Source organism: Rhinopithecus roxellana, chromosome 3 (genome assembly GCF_007565055.1).
Source record: "Rhinopithecus roxellana isolate Shanxi Qingling chromosome 3, ASM756505v1, whole genome shotgun sequence".
NCBI classification, from domain to species: Eukaryota; Metazoa; Chordata; class Mammalia; order Primates; family Cercopithecidae; genus Rhinopithecus; species Rhinopithecus roxellana.
In genome coordinates this window covers 71711780-71727683 of record NC_044551.1, presented here as the reverse complement: position 1 = coordinate 71727683, position 15904 = coordinate 71711780, and the positions used below count along the sequence as shown (strand labels likewise).

Sequence of the window (15904 nt, the reverse complement as noted above, 5' to 3'; positions counted from 1 at the left end):
ACCTTGGCTCTTAGAGCAATTAAATTAATAGGAATGGGCCAACAAAGGAAGAGTGGAGACAGTAAGAAACCTATGTAATCCTCAGATTATCTAATTCTCATCTTACATTAGTTGAGCCAAATGACTTAAAGTACCGAAGTCCCAAAATGAAGGAAATTAGATCTGCGTGTATTTGCTTAACTAGTTTTTGTTTATATCTTTTTGAATGTATGGTATTTAACCAGCATTTTTTAAACTTTGTAGCCTGGCTAGCTGATGATTTTATACTCATCTGAAATGTTTCAGTGATATCTAATCTTTTCCTTACCGTATTTTAACTGTTTTAGATCCTGGGAGGTTCCAAGACAGTTGGAGGCTTTCAGATGGCTTTGTGGCAGCTGAGGCAAAAACTATTCTTCCTCATCGTGCCAGATCCAGGTAGAATTTAAATATAAAAAGGATTTCAATTTATTAGAATTAGGGTTTTTATGTTAGACTGTATAATCTATGAAACTTTATTTAAATTGTTTCTCTGCTGTTTTTTTCCAGGCCAGACCTCATGGATAATTATTTGGCATTGATACTCTCTGCATTTATTCGTAATGGACTTTTAGAGGTAAGACTTATAAACCTTATTTTATTCCATTTGGTTTATTTTCTCTAACAGATTCTTTCAGGCCAGCCATGGTGGCTCACATCTGTAATCCCAACACTTGGAGAAGCCAAGGCAGGCGGATCACTTGAGGCCAGGAATTCGAGATCAGCCTGACCAGCATGGTGAAATTCTGTCTCAACTAAAAACACAAAAATTATCCATGCATGGTGGCACACCCCTGTAATCCCAGCTACTCGGGAGACTGAGGAATGAGAATTGCTTGAACCCAGGAGGCAGAGGTTATACTGAGCTGAAATCTTGGCATTGCACTCCAGCCTGGGCAACAGAGCAAGACTCTTGTCTCACAGAAAAAAAAAAAACAAAACTTGCAGATTGAAAAATAAATCTGATGCATAAATGTTTTCATATGTATTATTTTGCAACAGTCATGTTATCTTTTTATTTTCAAAGGGCCTAGTTGAAGTGATAACAAACAGTGATGATCATATCTCAGTTAGAGCTACCATCCTTTTAGGAGAGCTTTTACATATGGTAAGTTTAACAACTTCTGATTATATGTTTCATATCTTTAATGTTTGAATTTATAAAACAGGTTATTTTAATGGTGTTGCTTTGTATTATCTCAAAAAAATAAATTTGCATTTTTTATAAATGTTTATCTTTGCGTTACAAAAAGCGTTTGGTACTATATCCTGAGATAGATACATATGTGCACGCGTGCACATGCACACACACATATTTCTATCGGTTTTGTAAATGGAATAAATATACAACATACAAAGTACTGAAATGTTGATTTTTACAGTCACTTTCAAAGTTGCCATTTTCATCCTGTAAATCTTAATTGATCTCAGGAAGACTTCCTAAGAAGCAAGAAACTGCAAAACTATGGATACTACTTCAGTCTGCTAAGAATGTACTTGATATGTGGTAGTCAGTGCCTGAATTTTAGAAAGCTTTGTGCAGAAGCTTTAAATATAGTCTTGGTTGAGCATTATAGTCTTTTCTGGAAACTTGTAGTTTGAGGTTCAGAAGATGGGTTGTTTTTTTTTCTTTTCACCATGATTTTGTGATTACAGTAACTTTTGGAAAGTAGGAACTAGGAAAGACTTGACAATTCTTTACTCTCAGCAAATCAATCGATGAGAGATCCCTGATAGTTTGCAAGGTAGAAATTTATATTTTTAGATTACTTACTAGTTAGTAAAATACAAAATAAAAAGAACCATTTAAAACTCATTGAGGAAATATTGATTCTATGGCAAATCTTTTGAAATTATGTCACAGTTTGCTATTTTTAGCAGGTGTTTTTTGTTTAGGTTTTTCTTTCTTGATCTCTTCCCCTCCTCCTCACCCTTTTTCCCCTTTCATAGCAACTGGGCTATGTGAGTGAAATAAAGAGCATTAAGTAGAATTTAATTTAACTGTCTTTTTTTAAATAAGTGAATTATTTAGCTGCTTGCTCTGTTCTTTTTTGGCCCAGCTGTGAAAAAATTATATAGTGTCAGAGGCTTTCAGGTCTGATTATTTGTCTTTTAATTCTTAAGATATCATTTCCTATTCAAGAATACCAATACTCAGAGTTATTTGCATTTATATGAAGGAATCTCTATACATTTTGTCTTTTTCCCTTTTCCCAAACCCAGAATTCTGTAATTCTCTTGAAATAAAAGAGCTAGTTATTTTGCTTATTATTCTTACATTTGCTGTCTTCCACATTTGATTGATGTACTTGTCTTCATTGATAGCTAGTTGGGTGGTGAGGTTTTTGTTTGGAAAGTAGAAATTAATATTCCTTATTTTAAAGATTATGGCATATGGGACAAACCTATTTTGAGAAAGTAGTTTTTAAAACTTAAAGTCAACTCATAAATTTAGATATGGCATCTAGCATTTTACACGTTATTTTAAACATAACTTAGGTTGAGTCCTGTAATGTTTTGACATATAATCCCTTCTGGTCATTTAAGAATTGAGTTTAATTGGGTATCACTTGAAAACCATATTATTATAATAAAGAATCTGTGAAACTTAATGGTTATGTTAATATAATGTGTGTATCTTTATGTTTCATCCATGTTGAAAGTATTGTAGATATGATATAAATAAGCATGTATTGGGGAAAAAATTTTTATGAGTAAAACCTCAGAATTTGTAATAGTCTTGAATACAGCATTATATGTGCAGGTAATCTATAACAAACTATTTCTACTTCTGAACACTCATGTAAAATGTTATGCTTCATTTTAGGCAAACACAATTCTTCCTCATTCACATAGCCATCATTTGCACTGCTTGCCAACCCTAATGAATATGGCTGCATCCTTTGATATTCCCAAGGAAAAGAGACTGTAAGTTATCAGAGCTTTAGCAGAGTTTTTGTTTGATATATTTAATATTGAATTAGATTATTGTCTCTTTAAAAAAAAATAGTACGGATAGGTTATGCCGGGAAATTCTTTTAAGGAATTTGCTAAAGAAAAAATAGTTCTAAAAATATTTAATTTGTTTTTTAGACTACAAAATACTAATAGTGTAATAAAATCACTTTTTTTCTAGCATGTTTGTAGACAAGGACATAGAGTTGTTATCATATTACTAAAAATGTTAGCTGAGAGTTTTTTGGACTCCTTTACGTCGTGAGCAGCAATTCTGGCTCTTTTTTTTTATGTCTATGAACTATTTCAAATTAAAGCTTTACAATATTAATATATTCTTTTATTTGCATAGTTAAAAATGTTGGAATTTAGTAACAAGTACTACTGGGCCACATAGCAATAAGCTGAACTCTTACTACTGAAGGAGATATTGCAAACATAGAATTTACAAACAAAATTATGGTAATACAACTGTAGCTCTGCTGGAATTCCAGTGCTAATAATAAAACATATATAAAAGGCAATGATGGAAGGGCTCAATTGGGAAGTGCTAGGAGGAACTTAGTTTGACTTGGCGAAGATTATATCTAGGCTAGGAATGTCTTTTTGTGGTCGTTATCTTTTTTTATTTTGTTATTATGATCAGAAACATATTTTTTTGTTTTTTTGCTTGATGTTAGCGAATGGAGTTTTTTAGCTATTCAAAATTTATGTATTTTTGTTAAGAGTTATAGTACATTTTTGAAAAGTTTACTTAGCTTTAATAATAAAGTACACTGAATAATCTATTAATTTTCATTCTGCCATTGGAAATACTGTTTAACAGACCAGAGTTGTCCTATAAACTTGAGGGCATTAGGAGTCATCTCAGTTCTGTCTCTAGGCTTATATCAGTAATAGTAGCTTTTAGCTTTTATATTAGTAGTTTCATGATGGAAGAATGTACTTTCCCAATACCTGATAGACCTAAACTCTGGGTTAGATTTTGGCCACAAATTCCAGGGTTCATCAGTAATTCAGATTTATCTCCAGAATTCCAGTAAGAATAGTCGTCTTAAAATAGTTTTATCTTTAGCTCAATAAGCTTTCTTTATTAATAAATACTTGCCAGTCAGCACATCCCAATGTTTAAAAATTCTACCTACTAGAAATTCTGAAGGTGAGAGTTGCTACCATATTCTTCAAAATGGCACTTTTATGTACCACAAAGAATTAAATATAATTTATAAAAATATACCATTTACAATTACAGACCAATGGTGGAAAATAGAGACTGTTCAGTTGATACTGGGATCATTGATTATCCATATGGGAGTACAGTGAAATTATTTCAACCTCATATCATAAACAAAAATAAGTTTCAGGTGGATTAAGGATTTATATGTGAAAAGCAAAGCTTTAAAACTTTGATAAGAAAATATAGAAAACCAGGTTTCTGACCTTGTAGGAGTTCCTAAAACCAATATACAAAAAATACGTACCACCATAGAAGAAAAGTATAGTAAGTACGTGTTCAATTGAGTCTAAATAATCAGTGTGTCTTTATATAAATCAGTAATGTTGTTTATTTTTTGTCTTTGGCTCTCCAAATTTGATGAAATAATTTACTTTATCAATAATAATTTCTAGCCTTGAACTTACGTAAGCTTTAATAATTTACCAAGGTAATCTCTTAAATTGTGTTGGTCTTGCTACTGTATTCATTGAATTGTTTTTCTTATTAGGCGAGCCAGTGCGGCCTTGAACTGTTTAAAACGCTTCCATGAAATGAAGAAACGAGGACCTAAGCCTTATAGTCTTCATTTAGACCACATTATTCAGAAAGCAATTGCAACACACCAGAAACGGGATCAGTATCTCCGAGTTCAGAAAGATATATTTGTTCTTAAGGTGCTGACATGAAATCATGATTTTCAACTTAAACACAACATCTTAATTCCTTAACCATTGGATTTTAGTATCCATGTATTTGAGTTTGCACTTTTCTTCATGCATATGAATTTTCAGATGGCTTCTGAGTTTTATAATTTAGAGATGGGTTTTTATAACTTTAAAGTTAAAAAAAAAAAACCTTGATCGATGGGATCCTTAAATGGAAAAACTGCCTTTCAGTTTTTCAAATTTGAAGTTAGTTTTCTGATATGAGGACAGTTTGCCTTAATTTTTCTTATTATTTTCTGATGATTTTAGGATACCGAGGAAGCTCTTTTAATTAACCTTAGAGACAGCCAAGTTCTTCAACATAAAGAGAATCTTGAATGGAATTGGAATCTTATAGGGACCATTCTTAAGGTATGAAAAGATACTTCATGGCAATGGCTTGTCTTTAATTTTATTATTAATTATAACATAATTACGTGTTTGAGAATTGATAAGTACATATGTAATATAACATATTATGTTTTTCTAGTGGCCAAATGTAAATCTAAGAAACTATAAAGATGAACAGTTACACAGGTATGTAAGAACTATTTTGCATTTAAATTTAAAGAACTTAAATATGGATATTAGGCCTAATGCCTGCTAAAATATGTAATAATTTTAAAGACATATACATACATTTTAACAATGTCTCTTCAGTAGGTACATTCATATATTTTTAAATATAGTCTTATTTTATAACCAAAACATATTAGCAAATTCTTTTTCTAGTTATTTACATTCTGCTTTTAGTTTTGGAATAGATGAAGTAGTTGAGATAAAAGTTTTTCAAATTGGGGTAATATCAACTGCGTAGTGGGTCTTAGCCCTAACATATAAGGATGACATAATAAGGACTTATATTTTTAATATACAACTTTTATTCCTGTTTGACTTTGGAGTTATCCCTTATAACTGCTGTTTACTTTCTTCTTAACCACACCTTCCATAACCCGTGCAGGTGTTTGTAGCGTGAAGAACACTTGAAGCTACTTTGCCATTCTTCATTACACCCATATGTTTTTACTCCCGAGTTTAGACTAACCAGCTATTACTACTGATCTCAGAAAGAGGTCCTTCGTATGTTCAAGAAATTCATGTCATTAACGTTATTATTTGATTGCATTCTCTATTCATGATATGTAACCTAATATCTATAAAAGTTTTAACAAATATAGATAACTTATAAATTGCACTGAAATAAAAAAGCATAGTACTAACTTTTTATATTGCTTGAGAACACAGATGATGTCTTACTCAACTTTGTTTTCCCAGCTCCTGGATTGGACGCCTCTATTGGATTGAATTGTAGTACACTACATTGAACTGAACTAAATTCAGTAGAAGCTTAGAACATAATGTTGAAAGATATAATGTTGAAAGATCATAAATTATGTTTATAAATTCATTGGCCTAAATTGCAACTTTTATGCTTGACCTTTTGCCTAATTGTGAAAAACCAACAATATCATAGTGTAGTATCTTACAATTATCTTAACAATAGGACATTTTTGAGCCATGGGACAAAGTTCTTCATGAATACAGTAGAAGAAAATTTAAGTTCAGGTGACATCCTCATTTATCCAGTTTTATATTCTAGCTACGTTAAATCTACATTAATCCGGCCAGCATCTTTCTTCTACTTTATTTCTTCTAACCATCTCACCATAAAATTCTTACTCCACAGAGATATTTTTTAAAATGAAGGTTTTTTGTTTGTTTGGTTTTTGGGTTTTTTTTTTTTTTGGTATGAAATGCTGCTATAAATAACTGCCTGAGACTGGATAATTTCTATAAAGGAAAGAGATTTAATTGACTCACAATTCCACATGGCTAGGGTGGCCTCAGGAAACATAATTGTAGCAGAAGGGGAAGCAAACATATCCTTCTTCATATGGCAGCAGGAGAGGGAAGTACAGAGCACAGGGGAAAAAGCTGCTGATGAAACCATCAGATGTGAGAACTCACTCACTGTCACGAGAACAGCTTGAGGGTAACCGCCCCCGTAATCTTATCTCCTCTCATGAGGTCCCTTTCATGACATGTGGGGATTATGGGAACTACAGTTCAAGGTGAGATTTGGGTGGGGGCACAGCCAAACCATATCATGTACCAAACACTTTTAATACATCTCTTGCCATTTGTCCCAGTGGGTCAGACCCAAAACATATTCTGAAAGCGTTATTATGTCATAAGCAATGGTTAAGATTCTAAAATAATTACTTCATTTTTTACTTTGTTGCTACTTGTGTTTTGATTTTAGGTTTGTACGAAGACTGCTTTATTTTTACAAGCCCAGCAGTAAATTATATGCCAACCTGGATCTGGATTTTGCCAAGGCCAAACAGCTCACAGTTGTAGGTTGCCAGTTTACAGAATTTCTTCTTGAATCTGAAGAGGTGAGCATTCTGAATATTTTCCAGAGCAAATTTTTTTTATTGAATTTGCTTCCCTTCCCCTCCCTCTATTTCCACCTTCTGTTTTGCTTTTATTTCTGAATATGCATAAGCTGTATTTGAAAACATAGGAAATGATCCCAGACCTAGAGTTGAATCCGGACTTAGTCACTAGTTACAAGACTGGGCAAGTTATCTGCCCTCTGGAAGACCTGGTTTACTCTTCTGTAAAATGGAGAGTAATATCATCTCCATGCAGCATTGTGTTGAAGCAGATTAAAAAACAGCAGGTACTCACTGATTGATAGCTATTATTGGTAACTTCATCATTATTAAGTTTTTGTACTTGATTGAAGTCGATTTTCTAATTACAGATTTTGAATGCTTTTCTCACAGTATCACAATGTATTTACTTTTAGGATGGGCAAGGTTACTTAGAAGATCTAGTAAAGGATATTGTTCAGTGGCTCAATGCTTCATCTGGAATGAAACCTGAAAGAAGTCTTCAAAATAATGGTTTATTGACCACCCTTAGTCAACACTACTTTTTATTTATTGGAACACTTTCTTGCCACCCTCATGGAGTTAAAATGCTGGAAAAATGCAGTGTATTTCAATGGTGAGCATTCCTAAATTTTGTTGCAATTATACATAAACTTTATTTTTAATATAGTTAGATATGGTATGCTTTTTAGTCTGTGTACATGTGTTTGGTTAAGTTTTGTTTTAAATTAGCATTATCTTTGCTTTAATATTCTTTTTTACATGATACTTGTTATTAAATGCTTTCTTTCCAAAAAGCTTGTTTATATTAGGAATTTTTAAAATATACATTGAACTGTCTTCATGCTCTTCCCACTCCAGCATTCAAAATAGTAACTATGTGTGATGATTGATGTGTTCATTGATTGTGGTAATTTTCACAGTGTATGTGTATATCAAATCAAGTTGTACACCTTGAATAATACAATTTTTATTTGTCATTTATACTTCAGTAAAGCTGGAAAAAATGTTTGTTTAATGCATCAATATAGTAATTTCTTTTAACCTTTCTTATTTTTTTTTTAAGTCTCCTTAATCTTTGCTCCTTGAAAAACCAAGATCACTTGCTTAAACTTACTGTTTCCAGCTTGGACTATAGCAGAGATGGATTGGCTAGAGTCATCCTTTCCAAAATTTTAACTGCAGCTACTGATGTGAGTATAATATAGCCAGTAAAACTATTTCTATAAACAGTTAATTTGCTACTTTATGAATTTTGGGCTAAGTAAAATTAATTTTAAATTCTAAGAATATGATAGGGAAATTGAGTTTACTTTAAAATTTTAGTTTCTCCAAGGAACCCCATATAGTACTCATATTTTTATATCACGGAGAATAAGCTGCTAGATAGAAAGGGAAGTATTTTATTTTACAAGAACCACAAAAGTATTCGTATCAAGGGCTAGACCACCAGTTCCTGTCATGCTTCCCTTTTCAAGTAGCAGGACTCTCCCAAAATAAAATCAAATAGGTTATTTATGGTGAAGGTTTTTTTTTTTTTTTTTTAAATGTATTCATTTATCTTTATAGGCCTGCAGGCTCTATGCAACAAAACATTTAAGGGTATTATTGAGAGCTAATGTTGAATTCTTTAATAATTGGGGAATTGAGTTGTTAGTGACCCAGCTACATGATAAAAACAAAACGATTTCTTCTGAAGCTCTTGATATCCTCGATGAAGCATGTGAAGACAAGGTAAATGTTCATTTTTTATAATTTAATACTTATATTTTTTTGAAATACTCATTTGACAGTTTTGTAAAAGTATATAATAGGCATTTTGGAACTAAAACATTTTCTATTTTTATGCAATTATAAAAAATAATGATAATCTCTTTTAGGCCAATCTTCATGCTCTCATTCAGATGAAACCAGCTTTGTCCCACCTTGGAGACAAGGGTTTGCTTCTCCTCCTGAGGTAAATTTTAAGTAAATTTTCAATTATGTTTTTTTATTGTGTTCTTTGGCAGTGTATATTAAAGATAAATTCAAATCCAAATAGGAAGTACTCTAAAGAGTTTACCTTTTAACATCTGAAATAAACCTTTTTTAGACCTTGTACATCCTTTAATATTGAAATATTGTCTTTTCATTGTTTTGGGTTTTTTTGTTTTGTTTTGTTTTTTTAATTGGGCTGTTCATACTTTTCATGACATTGTCCTTTTTTTTTTTTTTTTTTTTTAAAAAAGACAGAGCCTCACTTTGTCATTCAGGCTAGAGTGCAATGATCCAATCTTGGCTCGATACAACATTTACTGCCTCCCAAGTTCAAGTGATTCTCCTGCCTCAGCCTCCTTAGTAACTGGGACTAAAGGCTCACGCCACCACACCCAGCTGATTTCTTGTATTTTTAGTAGAGACAGAGTTTCACCATGTTGGCCAGGCTGGTCTCAAATTCTTGACCTCAGGTGATCCACTCACCTTGGCCTCCCATAGTGCTGGAATTACAGGCCTGAGCCACTGTGCCTGGCTGACATTTTCTTTATTGTGATTGGGTTCTTGTGTTGTTGCAAAGATTGTGAAAATTTATTTGTAATTGAAGTTATAATAAATTATAGTTGACCTTTTAGTTTTATGAAGGAACTGTTCCTAAAGTCTTTTAGCTCCTTGTACTTTTTAAAATTTTAGTTATTTTAGCTTCTTAAGACACTTTTTTTGCCAGACTCAATGTTAAACTATTGCTTGTTTTAATTTGCAGATTTCTCTCCATTCCAAAAGGGTTTTCCTATCTGAATGAAAGAGGTTATGTAGCAAAACAATTGGAAAAGTGGCACAAGGTAACTTCTTATTTGAATAAGGTTGAATTTGTGTGTTTTCATCTTCTGAAATTGATTTGTGAATTTAGAAGGATGGTTTTTTATATCAGTGTTTTGAAATTAATAAGGTTAAATATTTAAACATCCATATCAAGTTATCAAGTTGAGTCCTAAATTCTGCATAATTGTTAGTATTTATAGTTATACATTTTTTTAAACTACAGTTATTTATTTTATTCTGAACTGTTGACTGTATTCATTCTATTGAAATTTGACTTTCAACTCATTTGATTTTATAATCTAATTTATTGGCCCTATTTATCATTTCTTTCATTCTTGGGTCCCTTAATATAACCTACAACTCTGCTTGTGCCCCTTTAAGCTAAAATTAAAATAATTTTTTTAAATGAAGGGAGATTGAAATCCCAAGGAGATATAATCATTTAATTAAACTTTATTTTAGGATACTACTTTACCTAAATCTGAGAATGAACTTCTTGCTGTCATAGGGAAACCTGATAAGAAGGGAGTAGTTTGAAGATACGAAACAACTTTTCTAGCTTTTCTTTAGCTGGTGATTGCTGTGGCTTCATTATTTTGTTTGAAGTATTATAAGTCATCAAAGCATCTTGGAAACCCATGGTCAGAATGATCTTTACCAATATAAATGATTTTTAGATTTTTCATCATTTCAGATCAGTTATCCTATTTTCTCTTTTTTGTTAACATAGTTACAGATTCTTTTATAGTGTCTGTATTGAACCGTATTTCATAAGAGATACTCCTAAATGGACTAAAACTTTGAAGCATACAACTTAAGGCATGAAGACTTTTAGTATTTGATGAGTTATAGAACTGAGACAAGATGTGATAGGTTTGTTTCCTAGAAGATATATTTAAATCATCCTAATAAAATTTATTATACAAATCATAGCAGTAGAAAATTGCTTAGAATATTGGTGCAGTGCTTACAAATAGTAAGCATAAAATATTTAAGAGCTATAACAAACTCATATGCAAGGTATAAGGGGGGAACACAGAGGAGAGGTTAATGATTGAGCTTTAGGGATTATCAAGAGAAATGTTGGATAGGCGCAGTAGATGTGATACTTGAAATGGTCTTGAGGAGTAAATAGGCAAATAAATTATAAGAAGGGTATCCACGGAAGGAGCAGAATAAAACTGTATAGATTATTGGAACATTATAGACTTATGAAGAAAGTCATATTCCAATGTAGTTGGAACTAAGATAAGTGTGGAATGGCAAGATGAGGCTGGAATGGTAAATTAAAGCTGGATTGTAAAAGGCCTCATAAGCCATATTGTATCATCCTAAGGGATTTCAATTGTGTATGTAGGGGGGAATCCTTAACAGCTTTTAAAGAGTTATGAGTTGTACTTTAGTAATCCGACCGGTTGCAGTGAAGAGGCGAAATTTTGATCATTGAAGGGAAAGTCTAGGAATATTGACACGAGTTTAGAAACCAGAATTGATGAGTGCCTGAACTTCACTGGTAGTTAGGTTAAATAGATAAGGACACATTTTCTGGGCATTTTCAAAATAAGATGGACAGAATTTATGGACTGATTGGATACAGTAAATAAGAGGTCCAACTTGGCTCATAAGGTTTCTAATTTAATGAGTGAATATATAATGGATCACTATTAAGAGATCACATTTATAAAAAGTGGTTTGCTAAGATTAGGATAATGAATTTTCAGTATGTTGAACTGGCATTGCCTGTGCGATGACCAAGTGATGGCTTAAAAATGTAGATCTGGAGCTCAGATTTGTGAGGAAGATGGCAGATATGGGGGGTCATTAGTATATAGTAGTAGTTGAAACCTGAGCCGAAAGCTTATGGGTATGATAGAACATTTGCATTCATAATACCTTCATCTGTCTACCCTTTGCTAAATATCTGACATATTTTAAATTTAGTGACTGTCATTGTGATACTACGTGCAATTAAAACAATATTATCTTCTAGGAATATAACTCAAAATATGTTGACTTGATTGAGGAACAACTCAATGAAGCACTTACTACTTATCGGAAGCCTGTTGATGGTGATAACTATGTTCGTCGGAGTAACCAAAGGTGTGTACCCAGTGCTAGTTCTCAGTTATCAGATTTAAAACCAGTTCATCATAAATTGTTTTTAACATTTCTGAGTTTTTGTACATTCTGTTTCTTACATGATATAGGAAGAATCTTAACGTGCAGCGTTAATTGCTCAAAAATTCAGTGGCATTCATAGCATGTTGAATATCCTTACTGATAACGCATTCAGATATACTCCATGCTGGCACCCCAGTATGTATCTCTAGCCCTAGATTCTCTTACCAGTACTTTGAGATCTGATAAACTGTTACAGGTTGAACATCACTTATCCAAAATGCTTGAGTCCAGAAATGTTTCACATTTCAGATTTTTTCACATTTTGGAGTATTTGCATATATATAACGAGGTATCTTGGGAATGGTACCCAAGTCTAAACATGAAATTAATCTGTTTCCTACACACCTTATACACATAGCCTAAACATAATTTTATGCAGTGTTTTAAGTAATTTTGTATATGAAATAGTTTGCATTAAATACTAACGTGTGGAATTTTCCACTTACAGTGTCATGTCGGCACTTAAAATGTTTTGGATTTTGGATCATTTTGGATTAGGGATGCTCAGCCTGTATTTTACCTGAGAAATCCTCATTCCTTCTTACTTTCATATTTTTATTTATGCTGGAGAGTTGTATCTAATTTTATTTATCAAATACTTATTAATACTCTTTTGTTCTGATTAGCATATTTAAATTAACCAGGAGATATAATAATCTTCTTTATTATACTAGATTACAGCGTCCTCATGTCTACCTGCCTATACACCTTTATGGACAACTAGTACACCATAAAACAGGCTGCCATTTGTTGGAAGTACAGGTAAAAACATAATTCATTTATTTTAAGTAGCTACAATAGTAAAAAAACAAAATCTTAACATTGCTAAAGTATTACCTTTGCAAAAACTTCTCAGTAGCCTTAATATCAGTGGTGTAATTGCTTTTAAATTCATCTATTTTGTAATTGACTTAGGCATTCTATATTTATTAACCTGGGAAATATTAATGGCCTTGCAGTCCATTAACTGACTTGTGTATGACCTTTTGAATAACTAACTTGTTATGTAGAGTAAGCAGTCCAATGAAGGTCTGAGTTCTTTTCTTACAGTGTATTGGAGAAATTCAGATCTCCAAAACCGTACTGAAAAACTGAGTTTTTCTTCCACTCGTTGGGAAATTAAACTGAACCTGATGCAGATTAAGTTATCCTTGTTGAGCAGTAAATTGAAAGTTGCTGGTTGTGAGCACATTTTATTCTCATGTACTTCATGGAATGTAACAAGCATAGGCAAGCAGTTGTTCTTTGAGTTACGTACACCACATTTATGGTTCTGAATACGTCATGCAACTGTTTTCAATAAATGTAACTTTTCTCTTATTTTAGAAATAAATAGTTACAGGAATATTTGTTTATGAGACAGAACAATAGTTATTTAACAATTTAGTTCCTTTTTGTATCATTGTTCATCTCAGGAGCACAAAGTTTTACATAAACGTACTCTCTAGTTTCATGTGTTTTTATATTATGTCTGTGAAAACTATTGGGACAGGTATTTTCATATTAACATTTGAAAATTTCACCAAAAATTTAAATGATTTTCTCAGTATTACTACTTACATAGTATGATAAAACCTAAGCACTAATTTACTTTCTGCTTTAAAGAATAAGTATGATTGTTTAGTAATACTAAGTGCCAAGTACTTTGGTAAGCACTGTATGTGCAATAATTTATTAAATCCTGAAACCTTATGATGCAAATGTTATTATCACTCTTCTAAATATTAGGAAATCAAAGGGTGGGGAGATGAAGTAACTTTCCCAAGGCCACGCAGTTAATAAGTGATGATTCTAGAATGTGAATTCAGAACCCCTGCCCTAATGCTGCTTCTCAAGAAATTTTACATAAAATTATTTAGAACTTTAAGTATGCAAAAATGACAAAAAGCAAGCCTTATATAGGTTTTATGATGCAATAAGAAAATAAATACATAAATATATTATTACTCATGCTATTTTTTTTATTTCTCCAGAATATTATTACAGAACTCTGTCGTAATGTTCGTACACCAGATTTGGATAAATGGGAAGAAATTAAAAAACTGAAAGCATCTCTTTGGGCCTTGGTTTGTAATAAACACTTCTGTAAGATCTTTACAATTTTTAGATTTTTCAGGTTTTTTTTTCATTTATACTAAATAGATAAATATTATTTTCTTTGGAACTTCTTCTTAGATTAATATTCAAGACTGGATTGTTCCTGCCAATTTAAGTATTATCTCTATGTTGAAGAATAGTTGGTTGAACTATTAGTTTTGTGACTTTTGTTTTGTTGCTAAGACAACTAGAATTAATTCATGCCTAATGTTCTTTACTTGAGGAGGCTTTTACATTTTTTTCTGTCTCAGAGATGAGGTTAAATTTGTTTCTTAGTAGCTTTCCAAATCTTTTGAAAGAGTTACTCTTGTAAATCTATTTGATGTAAGTGATTTCTTTTCTTTCAGGGAAATATCGGCTCATCAAATTGGGGTCTCAATTTGCTACATGAAGAAAACGTGATTCCAGATATACTAAAACTTGCAAAACAGTGTGAAGTTCTCTCCATCAGAGGGTAGGGCATTTAACTCAGAAATCTTTCTAATGTAGACATTGTTATTCACAAATGGATGTTAGGGAAAAGTATTTTATGATTAAGTGCAGTGCATAACTGTTAATCCACTGAAAGTTCTAATGATACAAGATTATTAACTGTATTAAGTTAAACATAAACAAACTCCTTGTTTACTATTGTAATTTGATTTTTATTATGATATTGAAGTTTGCCTTGTAGGTAACAGGTAAGGCATAGTGTTATACAGATATTCCAGTAGTCCAGTTTGCCCAACTGTTCCAGATTTGTACTAGAAAAGCTAATATATATCTTTTTGCTTATATTGCATTGTGTTCTTTTTGTTTTGTTGTAATTACTATCTTTATTGGGAAAGTTTGCTTGTTTTTTATTGCTGTTAGTTTATTCCTAACTAGTTTTAATAAATTTTTTTTTTTTTTTTTTCCACAAATGAAACCATTTTGGTGGGTTTTAGAGAAAGTTCAAAGTACATATAGCAAATGAATCTGGTTGCTTTAAGAAATCTCAGCTTGGAATTATAACTGTTTTTACTGTATCTTTTATATACAGGACCTGTGTATATGTACTTGGGCTCATAGCTAAAACCAAACAAGGCTGTGATATTCTAAAATGTCACAACTGGGATGCTGTGAGGCATAGTCGCAAACATCTGTGGCCAGTGGTTCCAGATGATGTGGAACAACTCTGTAATGAACTTTCATCTATTCCAAGCACTCTAAGTTTGAACTCAGAGTCAACCAGCTCTAGACATAATAGTGAAAGTGAATCTGTGCCATCGAGTGAGTATCCTGACAGGTTCATTTAAAGTTAGCAAATGTTAACATTTATATTTGAATTTTAAAATTTAAATGTATTTGTTACATTCCTAATTTGCGTTTGTCTAAGATAATTTTTTGGCAATAATAGCCTCTTGGAGAATGTATATCTTTTCATAACACAGAGTATAATCACCAGCTTACATTATTCTCTCTCCTTCTTAGTAGCTTTTGAGAATTCCTACAAAGTTATGTAATAAGCCATGTGCCAGAAGAACCAGTCCTCCTTTTTTCGGCAGAAAAGAAACAAA

At 32.0% G+C, this 15904-nt stretch overlaps 1 protein-coding gene across 5 annotated transcripts in view; it reads left to right on the top strand.

Annotated features, from left to right (window-relative positions):
• Positions 1-15904, top strand: part of RICTOR (RPTOR independent companion of MTOR complex 2) — a 130566-nt gene that overhangs the window by 99778 nt on the left and 14884 nt on the right. For all 5 annotated transcript variants that reach the window (XM_030926793.1, XM_030926792.1, XM_030926789.1 and 2 more), the window contains 18 exons: positions 327-417; positions 529-595; positions 1046-1126; positions 2846-2946; positions 4698-4863; positions 5164-5265; positions 5384-5430; positions 7157-7292; positions 7709-7908; positions 8359-8485; positions 8862-9026; positions 9173-9249; positions 10030-10108; positions 12079-12188; positions 12944-13031; positions 14243-14335; positions 14714-14820; positions 15388-15617. In XM_030926793.1, coding sequence (XP_030782653.1) covers positions 327-417; positions 529-595; positions 1046-1126; positions 2846-2946; positions 4698-4863; positions 5164-5265; positions 5384-5430; positions 7157-7292; positions 7709-7908; positions 8359-8485; positions 8862-9026; positions 9173-9249; positions 10030-10108; positions 12079-12188; positions 12944-13031; positions 14243-14335; positions 14714-14820; positions 15388-15617 — 2067 coding nt within the window. The remainder of the gene's footprint in view (positions 1-326; positions 418-528; positions 596-1045; positions 1127-2845; positions 2947-4697; positions 4864-5163; positions 5266-5383; positions 5431-7156; positions 7293-7708; positions 7909-8358; positions 8486-8861; positions 9027-9172; positions 9250-10029; positions 10109-12078; positions 12189-12943; positions 13032-14242; positions 14336-14713; positions 14821-15387; positions 15618-15904) is intronic.